Source organism: Rana temporaria, chromosome 6 (genome assembly GCF_905171775.1).
Source record: "Rana temporaria chromosome 6, aRanTem1.1, whole genome shotgun sequence".
NCBI classification, from domain to species: Eukaryota; Metazoa; Chordata; class Amphibia; order Anura; family Ranidae; genus Rana; species Rana temporaria.
Window position 1 is genome coordinate 19,652,650 of NC_053494.1, and position 15,655 is coordinate 19,668,304.

Genomic DNA, 15,655 nt, shown 5'->3' on the forward strand with positions numbered 1-15,655 from the left:
CTGGTGGGCACTGTTTGGACTGCACTAATCGGAACACTGATGATCAGTACCCTGATTATCCGTGTCGATGACCCTTTTTTATCGGCTCTTATCTTTCTTCTCTCCTCCTGCTATCAGCACGAGCTAAGGGGCCAGATTCATGAAGAGATACGACGGCGTATCTCTGAGATCCGACGGTCGGATCTATGCGACTGATTCATAAGAATCAGTTCCGCAAAGGTCTCCCTTGGATCCGACTGGTGTAAGTGACTTACACCAGTCGGATCTTAGGCTGCAATCTACCGCCGGCCGCTAGGTGTCGTCGCATTTTTTTTACGCGTCGGATATGCAAATGAGGAAAACAGCCGATTCAAGTCCGAACGCCCGCCCGTCTTTTTTTTTTTTTTACGTCGTTTGGCTTTCTCCGGCGGATAGTTACCCCTGCTATATGAGGGGTAGCTAATGTTAAGTATGGCCGTCGTTTCCGTGCCGAGATTCAAATTTTTACATCGTTTGCGTAAGTCGATCGGGAATACGGATAGCCGGAATTTACGTAGCCGCCGAAAACAATGACGTCCTAGCGACGTCATTTGGAGCATGCGCACTGGGAAATGTCGCCGGCGGCGCATGCGCAGTTAAATCGGCGCGGGAACGCGCCTGATTTAAATTGTACACTCCCCCTAGCCGCGGAATTTGAATTCCGCCGGGGGGGTTACGATCTGACGGTGCAATTTTCGAGGTAAGTGCTTTGTGAATACTGCACTAGCCTCGCGGATCTAAAGATCCGCTAATCTATGTGAATCTAGCCCAAGGAGTGCTGATACCTGGCTTCTAGTTACATCTATGATCAGCTGTGATTGGACACAGCTGATCACATAGTAAAAAGGCGCTCATTAGCTCCCTCAATCTGTGATCGGCAGTATCCCGCTGGGTTGAACAGCATGTACCCAGCTTATGTAGAAGACAATTGGAGGTGATGGGTCAGGGATATTTTCCAATCTCTCTTCCATTAGATTTCTAAGATTTGTTGTCTCTCTCTCACACAGGAGGCATCCCGCAGGTTTACACTTCCCAGTGGAACAGCAGATGGCGCCACCAAGCAAGAGAACTTTGTGTTGGGAAGCTCCAGGTAATGGAGTAGAATGAGGTCCATGTGTCAGTGACAGGTCCTCTTTATTACTGAGAGGTTTTATGATTCTTCTCCCCTTTCTTTGCCCTTTGTACAGCACAGATCAAGTGAAGGGAGTTCTGACACTACAAGGCGACACTCTCTGCCAGGCTGTGAGTATCTTCGTTTTTATTGGGAAATCTGATGGGAATGGAGGGGAAACTCCCCAGTAAGGAAACACGCCGCAAAAAAAAAAACAACTTTGGCGGTTCCTTCCTTATGTTTGAAACTAAAAACAAGTTTTGGGCAGGGCCGGGTGTTTCAAAGAACCTGTGCCGACGTGTATATTATGAAAGTGTTCAGTGGCTTCAGTTTTACTTTTAAAAATAATTTTTTTTTTTTCTTGCCTTTCTCTGTAGGAAGTCAATTTAAAGGTCTCGAGGACCAATCAGCTTCTCCACTTTGCCTTTCGGGAGGACAAGCAGTGGAAGATGCAGCAGGTAACCCAGTGGGGCCCTTCTGAGCTTTGGGGGACACATTTTCTTAAATATATATATTTTTATTTTTTTACAAAAATGGTTTGCCTTTCATTTCTATCTTTTTTTTATTTTTTATCTTATTTTTTTATGTTGAAGCGAAGCTCCACCCTAAAATTAAACTTTATTGCACTAGCTTCCTTTTTATTAAAAAGGAAGCTAGTGCAATAAAGTTTATTTTAATTTAAAAATTTAATTTTAAGTTTAATTAGTTAAAAAATGTGTGCTAAAAAATGTTTTTACTTGCCTTTAACACCCTGTTGCTAGGCAGAATTGCTAATCTGCCTTCTTCCTGGACCGCGGTGGTTCTCCTATCCTACCTAAGCCACACAGAATCCTGGGAAATGAGTGTCATCATTTCCCAGGAGACTGTGCGCTTTTCTCTGCCGAAAACCCGCATGCACGAGATCTGTTATCTGCGTTGTCATAACAACGGGGCGGGATGTTCCTCCGTCGCTGCCCGTTGTCATGACAATGAAACAGAGGAAAGGTCTGGTGTCCCCAGTAACACACTTCCATCCCTGTAACATATAGTCAAACAAAGGATTCGCCCCGGGACTTTAACCACTTAAGGACCCCCTACCGACGATGTACGTCGGCAGAATGGCACGGCTGGGCACATCCACGTACATGGCTCTTCAATCCCAGCCGTGGGGTCGCGCGCGTCTCGGTCCGAAGCTCCGTGGTCGCGGACCTGATCGCGGCTGGAGTCCCGCGATCGGTCCCCGGAGCTGAAGAACAGGGAGAGCTGTGTGTAAATACTTCTTCACTGTGGCGGCGTCATCGATCGTGTGTTCCCTTTTATAGGGAATCGCAATCGATGACGTCACACCTACGGCCACACCCCCCTACAGTTGTAAACACACATGAGGTCACACATAACCCCTTCAGCGCCCCCTTGTGGTTAACTCCCAAACTGCAACTGTCATTTTCACAGTAAACAATGCATTTTTTGCTGTGAAAATGACAATGGTCTCAAAAATGTGTCAAACTTGTCCGAAGTGTCCACCATAATGTCGCAGTCATGAAAAAAATCGCTGATCGCCGCCATTAGTAGTAAAAAAAAAAAATTATAAAAATGCAATAAAACTATCCCTTTTTTTGTAAACGCTTATTTTGCGCAAACCAATCGATAAACGCTTGTTGCGTTTTTTTTCCCTCAGTTTAGGCCGATACGTATTCTTCTACCTATTTAAAAAAAAAAAAAAAAATTTATCTATTTTTGGGGGATATTTATTATAGAAAAAAGTAAAAAATATTGATTTTTTTTTTTTCAAAATTATCGCTCTATTTTTGTTTATAGCGCAAAAAATAAAAACCGCAGAGATGATCAAATACCACCAAAAGAAAGCTCTATTTGTCAGGGAAAAAGGACGCCAATTTGTTTGGGAGCCACGTCACACGACCGCAATTGTCAGTTAACGCAGTGCCGAAACGCAAAAACCGGCCAGGTCCTTTAGCTGCCTAAAGGTCCGGGTCTTAAGTGTTAAATGAATTTAAAGTCCCGGGGGGAATCCTTTGTTCGACTATATGACAACGCAACAAACTAACGGTGCTATGAGTGCCGTTTTACTGCGCATGCGCGAGGTGTATGCTGGTTACCCAGCATTCACCTCAGCATAACCAGGAAGGCAAACAAACTGGGCATCAAATGCCCACACACAACATGGATACGGCCAGATCTGGAGAGAAAGTAACTAAGGCAAGTGTACACAAAGATTACTTTCGGGGCTGGGGAGATGGTGCTATGTTTTGGGGACTATGTTATCTGACAATTACGATCATGCAAAAAAAATAAAACATTTTGACCGGAGCTCAACTTTAATGCATAGAATGCATTAAGATCCAAACAATTCTTCTGCCTTTACAGCCCCTTTAAGTTGTTTACCAAAAGACTCATCTACATAATTTCTGTATTGTCAGCTTAGAACTTAGGAGCGGAGTGCAAATATGGCCGATCATCAGGTCCTTTTCTGTACTAGCAGGTCTTAAAGGGATAAAGCATGAAGAAATATGCATGCATTTCAGAGACGTTCTGCATATGTTTTATTTTGCCCGGACACACGCGTTGAGACGTTCTCTCTGTTCTCTGTATCAGATCCAGGACGCCAGGAACCACGTGAATCAGGCAATTTATCTGCTCACCAACCGGGGTGAGAATTACACCTTCCAGACCGGGTCCGAGGTACTGAAGGTAAAAACGCTGGGGAATTATCTTGGGAGACTACAGCAGCCAGCAGTGATCATTGTGTTCTGCCTGCAGGGAAGGCTCAGGGATTCCCCCATCAACACTGACCATTGATGGGGGAATTCACCAATTTATTTTTCCTCCACCCATGATGGAAGGAAAGCAAATTGCATAATCTATGGGCTGACAATACAATGCGCTGAAATGATTCCCATTGCAGAAGAGGGGAGTAAAAAAAGTATGTAGTCTTGGTATGTTGGAAGCCATCTTGCTTGGTAGCTTGAAATCCTTCTGCGACTTAACATCTGATTTGGTTTATGGAATTTATTTTACAGCTGATGGATGCTGTGATGCTACAGTTAACCCGAGCTCGGAATCGCCTCACAACCCCGGCAACCATGACACTACCAGAAGTCGCTACTATAGGGCTAACGGTAAGACCAACCAATTCTCCAAACCTGGGAATTACAGACCCATTAGCCTAACATCAATAGTATGTAAGTTCTTGGAGGGGATGATAAGGGACTATATACAAGATTTTAGTAATGAGAACGGTATCATTAGCAGTAATCGGCATGGATTCATGAAGCATCGTTCTTGCCAAACCAATCTATTAACCTTCTATGAAGAGGTGAGTTGCCATCTAGAGCAGTGTTTCCCAACTCCAGTCCTCAAGGCACACCAACAGGTCATGTTTTCAGGCTTTCCATTATTTTGCACAGGTCATTTGATCAGTTTCACTGCCTTAGTAATTACCACAGCCGTTTCATCTGAGGGAAATCCTGAAAACATGACCTGTTGGTGTACCTTGAGGACTGGAGTTGGGAAACACTGATCTAGATAATGGAAGGCCCGTAGACGTGGTGTATCTGAATTTTGCAAAAGCATTTGACACAGTTCCCCATAAACGTTAACTGTACAAAGTAAGGTCCGTTGGCATGGACCATAGGGGTGAGTACATGGATTGAAATCTGGCTGCGAGTTCAGAGGGTGGTGATAAATGGGGAGTACTCGGAATGGTCAGGGGTGGGTAGTGGGGTCCCCAGGGTTCTGTGCTGAGACCAATCCTGTTTAATTTGTTCATAGGGGTAAACGGTTCAATCTCTGTATTGGCGGACAACCCTAAGCGAAGCAGGGCAATAAAGTCTCCGCAGGATGTGCAAACTTTGCAAGATATGAACAAATTAATGGGGTGGGGGGGGGTCTAGGATGGAAAAAGACCTGGGGGGTCCTAGTAGATGATAGGCTCAGCAATGGCATGCAATGCCAAGCTGCTGCTAACAAAGCAAACAGAATATTGGCATGCATTAAAAAGGATTAACTCCAGAGATAAAACAATAATTCTCCCGCTCTACAAGACTCTGGTCCGGCCGCACCTGGAGTATGCTGTCCAGTTCTGGGCACCGACACCGTGTGGCATAAAAAAAAAAAAAAAAATTGCAATGACCAATTTTATTTCCCTATGGTCTCTACTAAAAAAAAAAAAAAACATTTAATGTTTGGGGTTTCTGAGTAAAAATTTCCTCCTATCCTCCTCATTTTGTGTGGATTTGGGAATCTGTTTTAGCCGTCTATGGTTCTAACAGTCTGTGGCCAGTTTAACTTTTTAGAATGAGGGTCATGTGATGTCACTGCTTCTGATCTCCTGTTTTTAGATCTTTTATACTAAACTCAATTTTTTTTTTTTCCCCCTTAGAAAATGTTTACCCCAGCACTTCCTCCCGACATTCTCCTGAATTTCTATGTTAATGTCAATAAGTTGTGTCTGCTGGTTTATCAACTCCACGCCCTGCAACCAAACTCCACCAAGGTAAGCGATTGGTTAAAGGATGTCTTGGAATGTTTTGATGGTGACATCTACGCCTTTGGTAGCAAGCCAGATAAAGGATTGGGGGGTCTTGTCTTAAAGCAGTATTAAACCTAAAACGTAATATATTGCAGCTTACCAGTGGTGGCTGCATTACTTTTCTTTTTTTCCCTGACCAGATAACGCCACCTCCTGTATTAGAGTACCTCCACTCTGGATTAACCGCTTGCCAACCAGCCGCCATCATACTGCAGCAGGTCGGCTTGTTCCTGCGAACCGTCGTAGCTGTACGTCAGTCCCATTAAGCGCTATAGCGGGTGCGTGCCCGATGCTCATGAACGGCGGTCGTGATAACCGCCAGGGGCATGAGAGGAAGAACAGGGACGTGTGTGTGTGTGTGTGAACGCCAACATTCCCTTTTTTAAAAGGAGATGCAGATCGGGAGTTCCTATAAGCTGGAAACCATGATCTGTCTCCTATAGTGAGTCCCATCCCCCTACAGGTAGAACACACATTAGGGAACACGGTTGACCCCTTGATCACCCCCTAGTGTTAACCCTTCCCTGTCAGTGACATTTACACAGTAATTGATGCATTTTTATAGCACTAATCGCTGTATAAATGACAGTGGTCCCATAAATGTGTCAAGTGTCCGATATGTCCGCCATAATGTCGCAGTCCCGATAAAAATCGCAGATCGCTGCCATTACTAGTGAAGGAAAATAATGTTACTATGTATTGGCTCCCCTTTGACAGCTGGGTGGGGAATCCACTCCCTGCATCCGCTGTCACATTTTTAAACTGGTGTGGCTGTGCGAGGCTTCGCCCAAATAGCCGTGTCGTTTATTCACAGGGAACTCTGACTGCATGAACTACAAGTCCCACCTGCCACCGCAGCAGATGACTTTGTAGTTTTCAATGGACAGCGAGCTAATTGGCACCCGTGTAGCCCATTCACTCTTCATCTCTAAAACTGATAGTCTGTACAGTACCCTGATTATCAGTGCAGCCCAATTAGTGGCCATCGGTGCCGCCTCATCGGCGCACGCCGGTGAAGGAAAAAAAAATTACTTATTTGCAAAATTTTACAACAGAAACAAAGAAAACCTTCTTTTTTTTTTTTTTTTTTTTTTCCGATCCTTTGTTTACCAAAAAAATAAAGAACAACCCCAGTGGTGAATACATACCATCAAAAGAAAGCTCTATTTGCGTGAAAAAAAAATATACAAATTTCATTTGGGTAAAGCATTGCACGGCCGCGCAATTGTCATTCAACGTGTGACGGTGCTGAAAATTGGCCTGGGCAGCTAGAGGATGTAAGTGCCGGGTATTGAAGTGGTTAAATCCTTGTTGACCAAAATTAATTCAGCCATCATCTGCTTTCAGAATTTCCGGCCTGCTGGCAGTTCTGTCCTGCATAATCCAGGAGCAATGTTGTAAGTACATGGATCTTCTTCTATAACATGAATGTCTTGCGAGTCCTACCGCAAACCTTGTGTGTGTGTGTGTGCTTCCCCCCCCCCCCCCCCCTATTGTAACCAGATTCCAGCAGCCATTTTTTAGGCTGGAGGCGAGGGGGGGGGGGGGGGAAAAGAAGAAGAAAAAAAAAAAAAAAAAATGTGGTCTCCACTAGCGGCCAATTGGAAATGGCAGTTGGCTCCTGGTTCCTATAGCCATCAGACCATTCATTTATTTCTACACCAGTATTCTGAACAATTAGAATTTTCCTATACAGAACCGCACACTTCTCTGCTCTTCATCCCACAGCGAGCTGAACAACCAGCGGTTTGAGATCAGTCACGTCCATAAAGTGGAGTGCGTGGTGCCCTGGCTGAACGACGCGCTGGTCTTCTTCACCGTGTCATTGCAGCTCTGCCAGCAACTGAAGGACAAGGTAAGCGTCTGGCTATAGGCCCTGCACACCAACTGAAACCACAATATCAGGCTTGCTAGGGGGGGGGGTCCTGTAATAAATGAGCATGGGCAGAAATAAATTGACCTCATATTTTATTTACAATAAATAATAGTGCAACGCAAAAAAATCATAGTAAAATAACATAAATAAAAGGATATACAAAAAAAGTCCATAAATGTGCTCTGGTGCAGCATAAATAATCCAACAATTACAGTAAGTGCAACAAACGATCCAAGAGTGATGCCCAAGAAAGAAGAACCTCCACCAAATGGGAAAGGATGGCCTCTCACCTTACTACCCAGACCAACAAAGGGTCAATCAGCATGGATAAGGCACAGCAAGCTTCCTGCTCTCAGGGATGTCAGCAATATGCAAAGACTCAGGCCTCGTACACACGGCGTGCCAAACACGTCGAGTTCCTCGGCGAGTTCAGCCCTGAAGCCGCCGAGGAGCTCGGCGGGCCGAGAGCTCCCATAGAACAACGAGAAAATATTTTCTCGACGAGTTCCTCGGCGGCTCCATCGGGCTGAAAGTGTACACACGACAGAGTTTCTCGGCAGAATCCGGCTCTGACCGAGTTTCTCGCCGAATTCTGCCGAGAAACTCTGTCGTGTGTACGAGGCCTCACAACAGCAGCCAGATAAGGTTCTTCTTTCTTGGGCATCACTCTTGGATCGTTTGTTGCACTTACTGTAATTGTTGGATTATTTATGCTGCACCAGAGCACATTTATGGACTTTTTTGTATATTCTTTTATTTATGTTATTTTACTATGATTGAATTGTTTTTTGCGCTGCACTATTTATTGTATATTCTGTTGAGGTGTTTTTTTGAATTTTACCTTAAGTGCTGGCTTGCATATTTTTGTAATTTTTTTGTAGTCATTTGTTTTTCCAGCGCTGAATAATTCCTTATTTACTTTGCACTCATATTTTATTGCTCTGCTATTGAAACCCAGTGATGCTTAACCTCCCTGGCGGTATTATTCTGTCTGGAATTACGTACCAAAAGCGGTACAATTATTTTGCAAGGAAATTTGGCGTTTTATACTGTAGGCCTGTAATTTTTAGAAATAACTCACTTAAATCTGACCAAACAAGAGTCTTGTAGGCATCCCGGGTATGATTTTTTTTTTTTTTAAAACAAAATTATAAATTATAATATAATAAATAATTATAAAAAATAATAATATAATTATAATAAAAATTATTCAATAATGTAATCAACTCAAAATCACTGAAATTTGCTCAGTTGCAGAATTGTCGCTGTCATTATTTTTTTTTTTATGACGAATTTCCCCACAAATCGCTATCGCACAATTCTGCAAGTGATTATAATTTATTATCGCTGTTTTCTAGCTGATCTAAAACCATTTTTGACATAAAGGGACACTTTTGGACAATCTACAGTTTTTAGGCAGAAAGAACATTTTTTATTATATAAAAGTACATGCAGGACACTGGGCAGACCACTAGGGACAAGGGGGGTGTGTATTTTTTACATACAGTACTGTAATCTATAAGATTACAGTATACTGTATGTAAAGTGTTTGTTTACTTTTTTGAATTTGGCGCCGTTCTCCGCTCCCGTGCGTCGTAACGTCGCAGGGAACGGAGATCGGCGGCACACGGGGAGACTGTGAATCGAGCGAGGAGGTCCCGCTCACTCACACAGCGCGGTGGCATCGCTGGATCCAGGGACAAGGTAAGTAACTTGCCTGTGGATCCAGCGAGAAGGTAAGCCGCGCCGCTGCACGCTCTGCACGTCCAGCCCGAGCGTAACTCGGGGTTACCGATCCTAGCATAAAAAATCAACCCCGAGTCACGCTCGGGTTTACCGCCAAGGGGGTTAAAGGGTTTGTAAAGGAAATTTTTTTTTTTTTTTTTTTATCTTAAAGGGAAGGTTCACCCTAAAAACTACTTTTTCTTATTACACTGCCCCCCCACATTACAATACGATTATGCCTATTAGTTTTTTTTTTTGATGCTGTACATACCTTCGTACAGCTAATTCACCCGTGGCTTCCGGGTTGCGAGTCCCGCGGGAGTGGGCGTTCCTAACATGCTGGTGATTGACGTTTGGCAAAAAACGAGCTCCCCCCCCCCCCCGTCGTGTAAGCCGCGTCACGATTGGCGAAAGGAGCCGAATGGCGATGCGCAGGCGCAGTATAGCGTCGATTTGCTGTTCGGCTCCTTTCGCCAATCGTGACGCGGCTTACGCGACGGGGGGAGCTCGTTTTTTGTCAAAACGTCAATCACCAGCATGTTGGGAACGCCCACTCCCGCGGGACTCGCAACCCGGAAGCCACGGGTGAATTGGCTGTACGAAGGTATGTACAGCATCAAAAAAAAACTAATAGGCATAATTGTATTGTAATGTGGGGGGCCAGTGTAATACGAAAGTCGTTTTTAGGGTGAACCTCCCCTTTAATAGCTTCCTTTACCTTAATGCAGTGCTGTTTTCATGTCCTCATTGTTCGTTTTTGCTCTCAAGTTGCTGTAATTCTTCTCTGATCTCCACACTTCCTGGTTGTCTGTTTCCTGATGACCACAGTGCTGGGAGCTTTCTCTCTGTGGTCACTAATCAAGGAGGTGTGATTACTGTGTGTCTAAAACCCCTCAACACCAATCCGTTTCATTTTCCAAACCATAACTGCCCTGTATTGGCTCTGTGGCTCTGTACATCACAGAAGCAGGAAACACGCAAAAACGAAACTAGAAACTACAGCTACATTATATGATTGATTTTTATCTATTTTTAAAATGAATCAGTTAACCATTATGTCTCTCTACCCTGTAAACAGTCATTTCAGCAAAAAAAAAATGTTTTTATTTACAACTCCTTTAACCACTTAAGCCCCGGACCAATATGCAGCCTAAAGACCCAAGGTGTTTTTACAGTTCGGGACTGCGTCGCTTTAACAGACAATTGCGCGGTCGTGCGACGTGGCTCCCAAACAAAATTGGCGTCCTTTTTTCCCCACAAATAGAGCTTTCTTTTGGTGGTATTTGATCACATCTGCGGTTTTTAGTTTTTGCGCTATAAACAAAAATAGAGCGACAATTTTGAAAAAAAAGCAATATTTTTTACTTTTTGCTGTAATAAATATCCCCCAAAAACATATATAAAAACATTTTTTTTCCTCAGTTTAGGCCGATACGTATTCTTCTACCTATTTTTAGTAAAAAAAATCGCAATAAGCGTTTATCGATTGGTTTGCGCAAAATTTATAGTGTTTACAAAATAGGGGATAGTTTTATTGCATTTTTTTTTTTTATTTTTTTTTTACTACTAATGGCGGCGATCAGCAATTTTTTTCGTGACTGCGACATTATGGCGGACACTTCGGACAATTTTGACACATTTTTGGGACCATTGTCATTTTCACAGCAAAAAATGCATTTAAATTGCATTCTTTATTGTGAAAATGACAGTTGCAGTTTGGGAGTTAACCACAGGTGGCGCTGTAGGAGTTAGGGTGCACCTAGTATGTGTTTACAACTGTTTGGGGGTGTGGCTGTAGGAATGACGTCATCGATTGTGTCTTCCCTATAAAGGGAATGACGCGATCGATGCGCCGCCATAGTGAAGGACGGGGAAGCCGTGTTTACACACGGCTCTCCTCGTTCTTCAGCTCCGGGGAGCGATCGCGACGGAGCGGCTATAAACAAATAGCCGCGCCGTGGTCCCGGATCGCTCCCCGAGCGGACCCGACCTCCGCATGTAGCGGGGGCGGTCCCGATCGGACCCCCCACCCGCTAATAGGCGAGGACGTACCTATACGCCCATGTGCCTGTACGTGCCATATTGTGGACGTATATGTACATGGGGTGGTCCTTAAGTGGTTAATAAAAACTTTAGGGTCAGTTCACACCATGCCGCACAGGAATCGCACAGCGCGGTCCTGTGCGCAGGCATCATGTGACCCAGCCCATTTCTATCAATGGAAAGCACAAATGTGTGAATTCAGCCTTCTAACTTGCTTCATTTACCTGCCATATAGAAGGGAAGCGAACATGTCCTAAAAGTCTATTGAATTGTTGAAATCTCAATGGGTTCTAACTAAATTATTTTGTTAAAAAAAAAAAAAAACTTTCCAAACCTAACCTTTTTTATTTATTTTGTATTTCTCCAGATTTCCATATTTTCCAGTTACTGGAATTTCAGGGCATATTAAGTCTTCTACTTTTGTCATCATCCTGCTGCTTGTAATCCAGAGTAGTCGTTTAGGGAAGGAGAAGTCGGGTTCCGGAAGAGTGTGGATGTCCTATATAATCTCACAGCAGCTGTAGAAGGATCTGCAGGGGTACCAAGGCCATTGGATCTCCCAGGACTCATGAACTCTTGTATTTGCTGTCTTTGCCCCCCCCCCCCAAAGACTCCCCATCTTCAGGAAAGCCGGACCACACCTTGGGACACTATGCATGAATGTTGTACACTGATGTATATGTATTATTTATTTGCTTCTTCACAGCATTTCATCACTAAGAAGGGATTTTGTTTTATATGTTCTTTGTGGATGTGAGTACATTCCAAGGGCCAGGGAGGTGACTACAGGAGACTCTGGTCACACAGTAGATTTGTGTTGTGGGAACTCCATCACTAATTTCTACATGAGAGTTCCCAACTCCGCCCAGTTTTCTCCCCACATAATCACTACATTAAAGCCTGCTACACACGATCCGATTTTCCGCGGACAAAGCGCAGGACTTTTGTCTGAAGGGCATTGGCCTTGAACTTGTCTTGCATACAAATGGCAAAGAATTGTCGGCCAACATACATGAAACTACGTAGTTTTTCAGCTCTTTAGCGCCACCCTTTGGGCAACTTCTGCTAATGTTGTGTTATGGTTAGCATTGCTTCTAAGCATGCGTGTTTGTACTTTTGGATGTGAATAATCCGACAACACACATTTGTTGTCGGAAAATTTTTAAGCACGCTATCCCACATTTGTTGTCGGAAAATCCTTTGATAATTTTTCTATTTTTATTTTTTTTTCATATGCAATTTTATTTGCTGTTTGGTTGCGCATCTAACTACCACTTTTTCACATATTATACTAGCTGAATATTCAGGCTGTTTTACTTGGTTGCAGCACCTTAATTGTTATAAATTTGTATTTCTATTTCTACTCATTCACTTGCACTAGTGCACTTTGCAATAGTGGGGGTAGCGCGGATTGTCTACGATGCACATTGTCGGAAAATCCGACATGGATCATACAAACGGTCGGATTTTTCGACAAAGCCCCGCCATCACGCAATTACCGTTGGAAAATCTGATAGTGTGTACGAGGCCTTAAGGCTTCAGCCTGGAGTTGGTGAGGGCCAGGAATTGATGTGAAGCTGTGTTATCTTAAATTTTTACAATGGGTAAAATAAAAAATGAAAAAAATTTTTTTATGAGTTTTGTGTTCAGCATTGGCTCTAAGTCCAGTACCCCCTAGAGCTGCACGATTAATCGCGGAGAGAATCGCGATCTCGATGCTTCCCGCGGGATGAACCGCGATAATTCTGTTTCACGGCCGGTTCCACGTAATCAGCGTGGAACGCAAATGGCGCCGATATCGGAACCGACGTCGTCAGCCTGCGCAGCTGGATGGATGCCTGGGCTTCTCTTGCAGATCTGTACAACTGTAGTGTGTATCCATGCGCCGCCCAGTGGTTGCCGGCGGTACTGCTTCTGATGTATAAAAGAGACCAGTGATATGTCTATAATGTTAAAGACCATATAATGAAAAAAGCAGAATCAAAGTTTGATTCTGCTTTTTTCATAGGAGTTATATGGTCTTTAACATTATAGACATATCACTGGTCTGTTTTTTATATATTCATATTTTCAGATAAATCACAGGTTTATTTATTTGTGGGGGGGGGGGGGTTTCTGGCATTCAGTTTTTGAAAATCGTGATCTTTAGTCTAAGCAAAAGAATCGTGATTCTCATTTTGACCAGAATCGTGCAGCTCTAGTATCCCCTTCCAAATCCAACCCCTAATATGCCCCCCCCCCCCCCCCCCCCCATGCCATAGTATTAATACCTTTTTTTTGTTCTGCCAGTGACAGGCTGCATCATGTATTTATTACAGGGATGCCAATTGGCACAGCTCTGCTTACCGTATTCACATCAGTCCTTGCCCTTTCTGCCCTGAGCTTGCATGCCTAAGCTTTTTTGCACACATCCACATACCTGGACCATTTAAACAGGAGCCAGTTAACCACAATGTCTTTTGGAGTGTGGGTGGAAACCCAGGCAAGCGCAGGAAGAACATTGAAACTCCAGATGGTGTCCTGCTTCACATTTGAACCCAGGACCCCAGTGCTGCTAGTGGCCTTTGTCTGCCTACAGTTGTGTTTTTTTTCCATAGTTAAGGGTCTAGCTATTCACTTTTAGAAATGTATAAATTAAGCCTGGAGCACAGTTTGCGTTTTTATAAATGTCTGTTATTGTTGGTAACCAAGGCAAGAACAATCAGAGCTCGGCCAAGGCTGGCAAAGAGGAGCAAGGTGCCATGAAACTCCTGGAGTAGTAGGCACATATAAACAATATTACCAAAAGTATTGGGACGCCTGCCTTTGCGCACGTTAACTGTAATGGCTTCTTAGTCCGTAGGGTTCAATGTTAAAGCCATGACTAAGCACTAATTATTGTGAAACGCGTCGGTTGCTCTTTTTCCCCGATTCTTTGGCTGTATCCTGTGATGCATTTCTATTTATTTTACCAATAAAGACAACTTTTGAAGTTCCTTTTGGAGTGCGGCTGTCCATCCCTTTTGAAATTTCCACATTTGCCTAGTGCAGTGATGGGGAACCTTGGCACCCCAGATGTTTTTGAACTACATTTCCCATGATGCTCCACTACACTGCAGAGTGCCTGAGCATCATGGGAAATGTAGTTCCAAAACATCTGGGGTGCCGAGGTTCCCCATCACATGCCTAGTGCATTGCCAGCACCCTTGGTTTCCTGAGAGGTTCCTGATTGCTTGTTGGACCCCCCCTGGAGCGGTGACTCCCTTATCCAGGGTTCAATATTGAGTTGGCCCACCCTTTTGCAGCTTTAACTTTTCTAGGAAGGCTGGCCACAAGGTTTAGGAGTGTAGGAAAATTTGACCGTTCTTCCAAAAGTGAACTTGTGAGGTCAGGTACTGATGTGGACAAAAAGGCCTGGCTCGCAGTCTCCGCTCTAATTCATCCCAAAGGTGTTCTATCGGGTTGTGCAGGCCAGTCAAGTTCCTCCACCCCAAATTCACTCACCCATGTCTTTATGGACCTTGCTTTGTGCACTGGTGTGTAGTCATGTTGGAACAGGAAGGGGCCGTCCCCAAATTGTTCCCACAAAATTGGGAGCATGAAATTGTCTAAAATGTCTTGGTATGCTGACCCCTTAAGAGCTCCCCTCACTGGAACTAAGGGGCCAAGCCCAGCCCCTGAAAAACAACCTTGCGCCATAATCCACCCTCCACCAAATGGTTTGGACCAGTGCACAAACCAAGGCCCATAAAGACATGGATGAGCGAGTTTGGGGTGGAAGAACTTGACTGGCCTGCACAGAGTCCTGACCTCAACCTGATAGAACACCTTTAGGATGAATTAGAGTGGAGACTGTGAGCCAGGCCTTCTTGTCCAACATCAGTGCCTGACCTCACAAACGCACTTCTGGAAGAATGGTCAAACCTTACCATAGACACCCTCCTAAACCTATAGGTAGATTCAGGTACAATGGATTAAAGATACGGCGGCGTAGCTTATCGTGTTTACGCCGCCGTAAATTAGCTAGGCTAGTAATGATTCTCAATATACTTGCCTGCTAATATACGGCGGCGTAGCCTAAAGCGGGCGGGCGTGCGTAAGGGCGGCGGATTCAAATGTGGGGGGCGTGTTTAATGCTAAAAAAGGCTTGACCTTACGTTTTTGACGTTTTTCGGTTACTGCGCATGCGCCGGGCGCCTACATTTCCCAGTGTGCATTGCGGCTAAGTACGCCGTACGGGCCTATTGATTTCGACGTGGACGTAAACGACGTAAATCCCGATTCGCGGACGACTTACGCAAATGACGTAAAAAATTCGAATCTCGCGACGGGAACGGCGGCCATACTTTAACATTGTTATTCCACCTAATAGGTG

The 15,655-nt window shown here is 44.2% G+C and overlaps 1 protein-coding gene across 2 annotated transcripts in view; it reads left to right on the forward strand.

Annotated features, from left to right (window-relative positions):
- ROGDI (rogdi atypical leucine zipper) overlaps positions 1-12,040 on the forward strand; it is a 45,148-nt gene extending 33,108 nt beyond the window's left edge. The window contains exons 3-11 of one of the 2 annotated variants that reach the window (XM_040356404.1): positions 1,026-1,108; positions 1,206-1,260; positions 1,507-1,587; positions 3,722-3,817; positions 4,147-4,245; positions 5,508-5,621; positions 7,005-7,054; positions 7,386-7,512; positions 11,669-12,040. In XM_040356404.1, the coding sequence (XP_040212338.1) occupies positions 1,026-1,108; positions 1,206-1,260; positions 1,507-1,587; positions 3,722-3,817; positions 4,147-4,245; positions 5,508-5,621; positions 7,005-7,054; positions 7,386-7,512; positions 11,669-11,710 (747 nt within the window). In that variant the 3' untranslated portion in view covers positions 11,711-12,040. The remainder of the gene's footprint in view (positions 1-1,025; positions 1,109-1,205; positions 1,261-1,506; positions 1,588-3,721; positions 3,818-4,146; positions 4,246-5,507; positions 5,622-7,004; positions 7,055-7,385; positions 7,513-11,668) is intronic. The other variant, XM_040356405.1, reaches the window with a different exon arrangement.
- Positions 12,041-15,655: the final 3,615 nt, after the last annotated feature.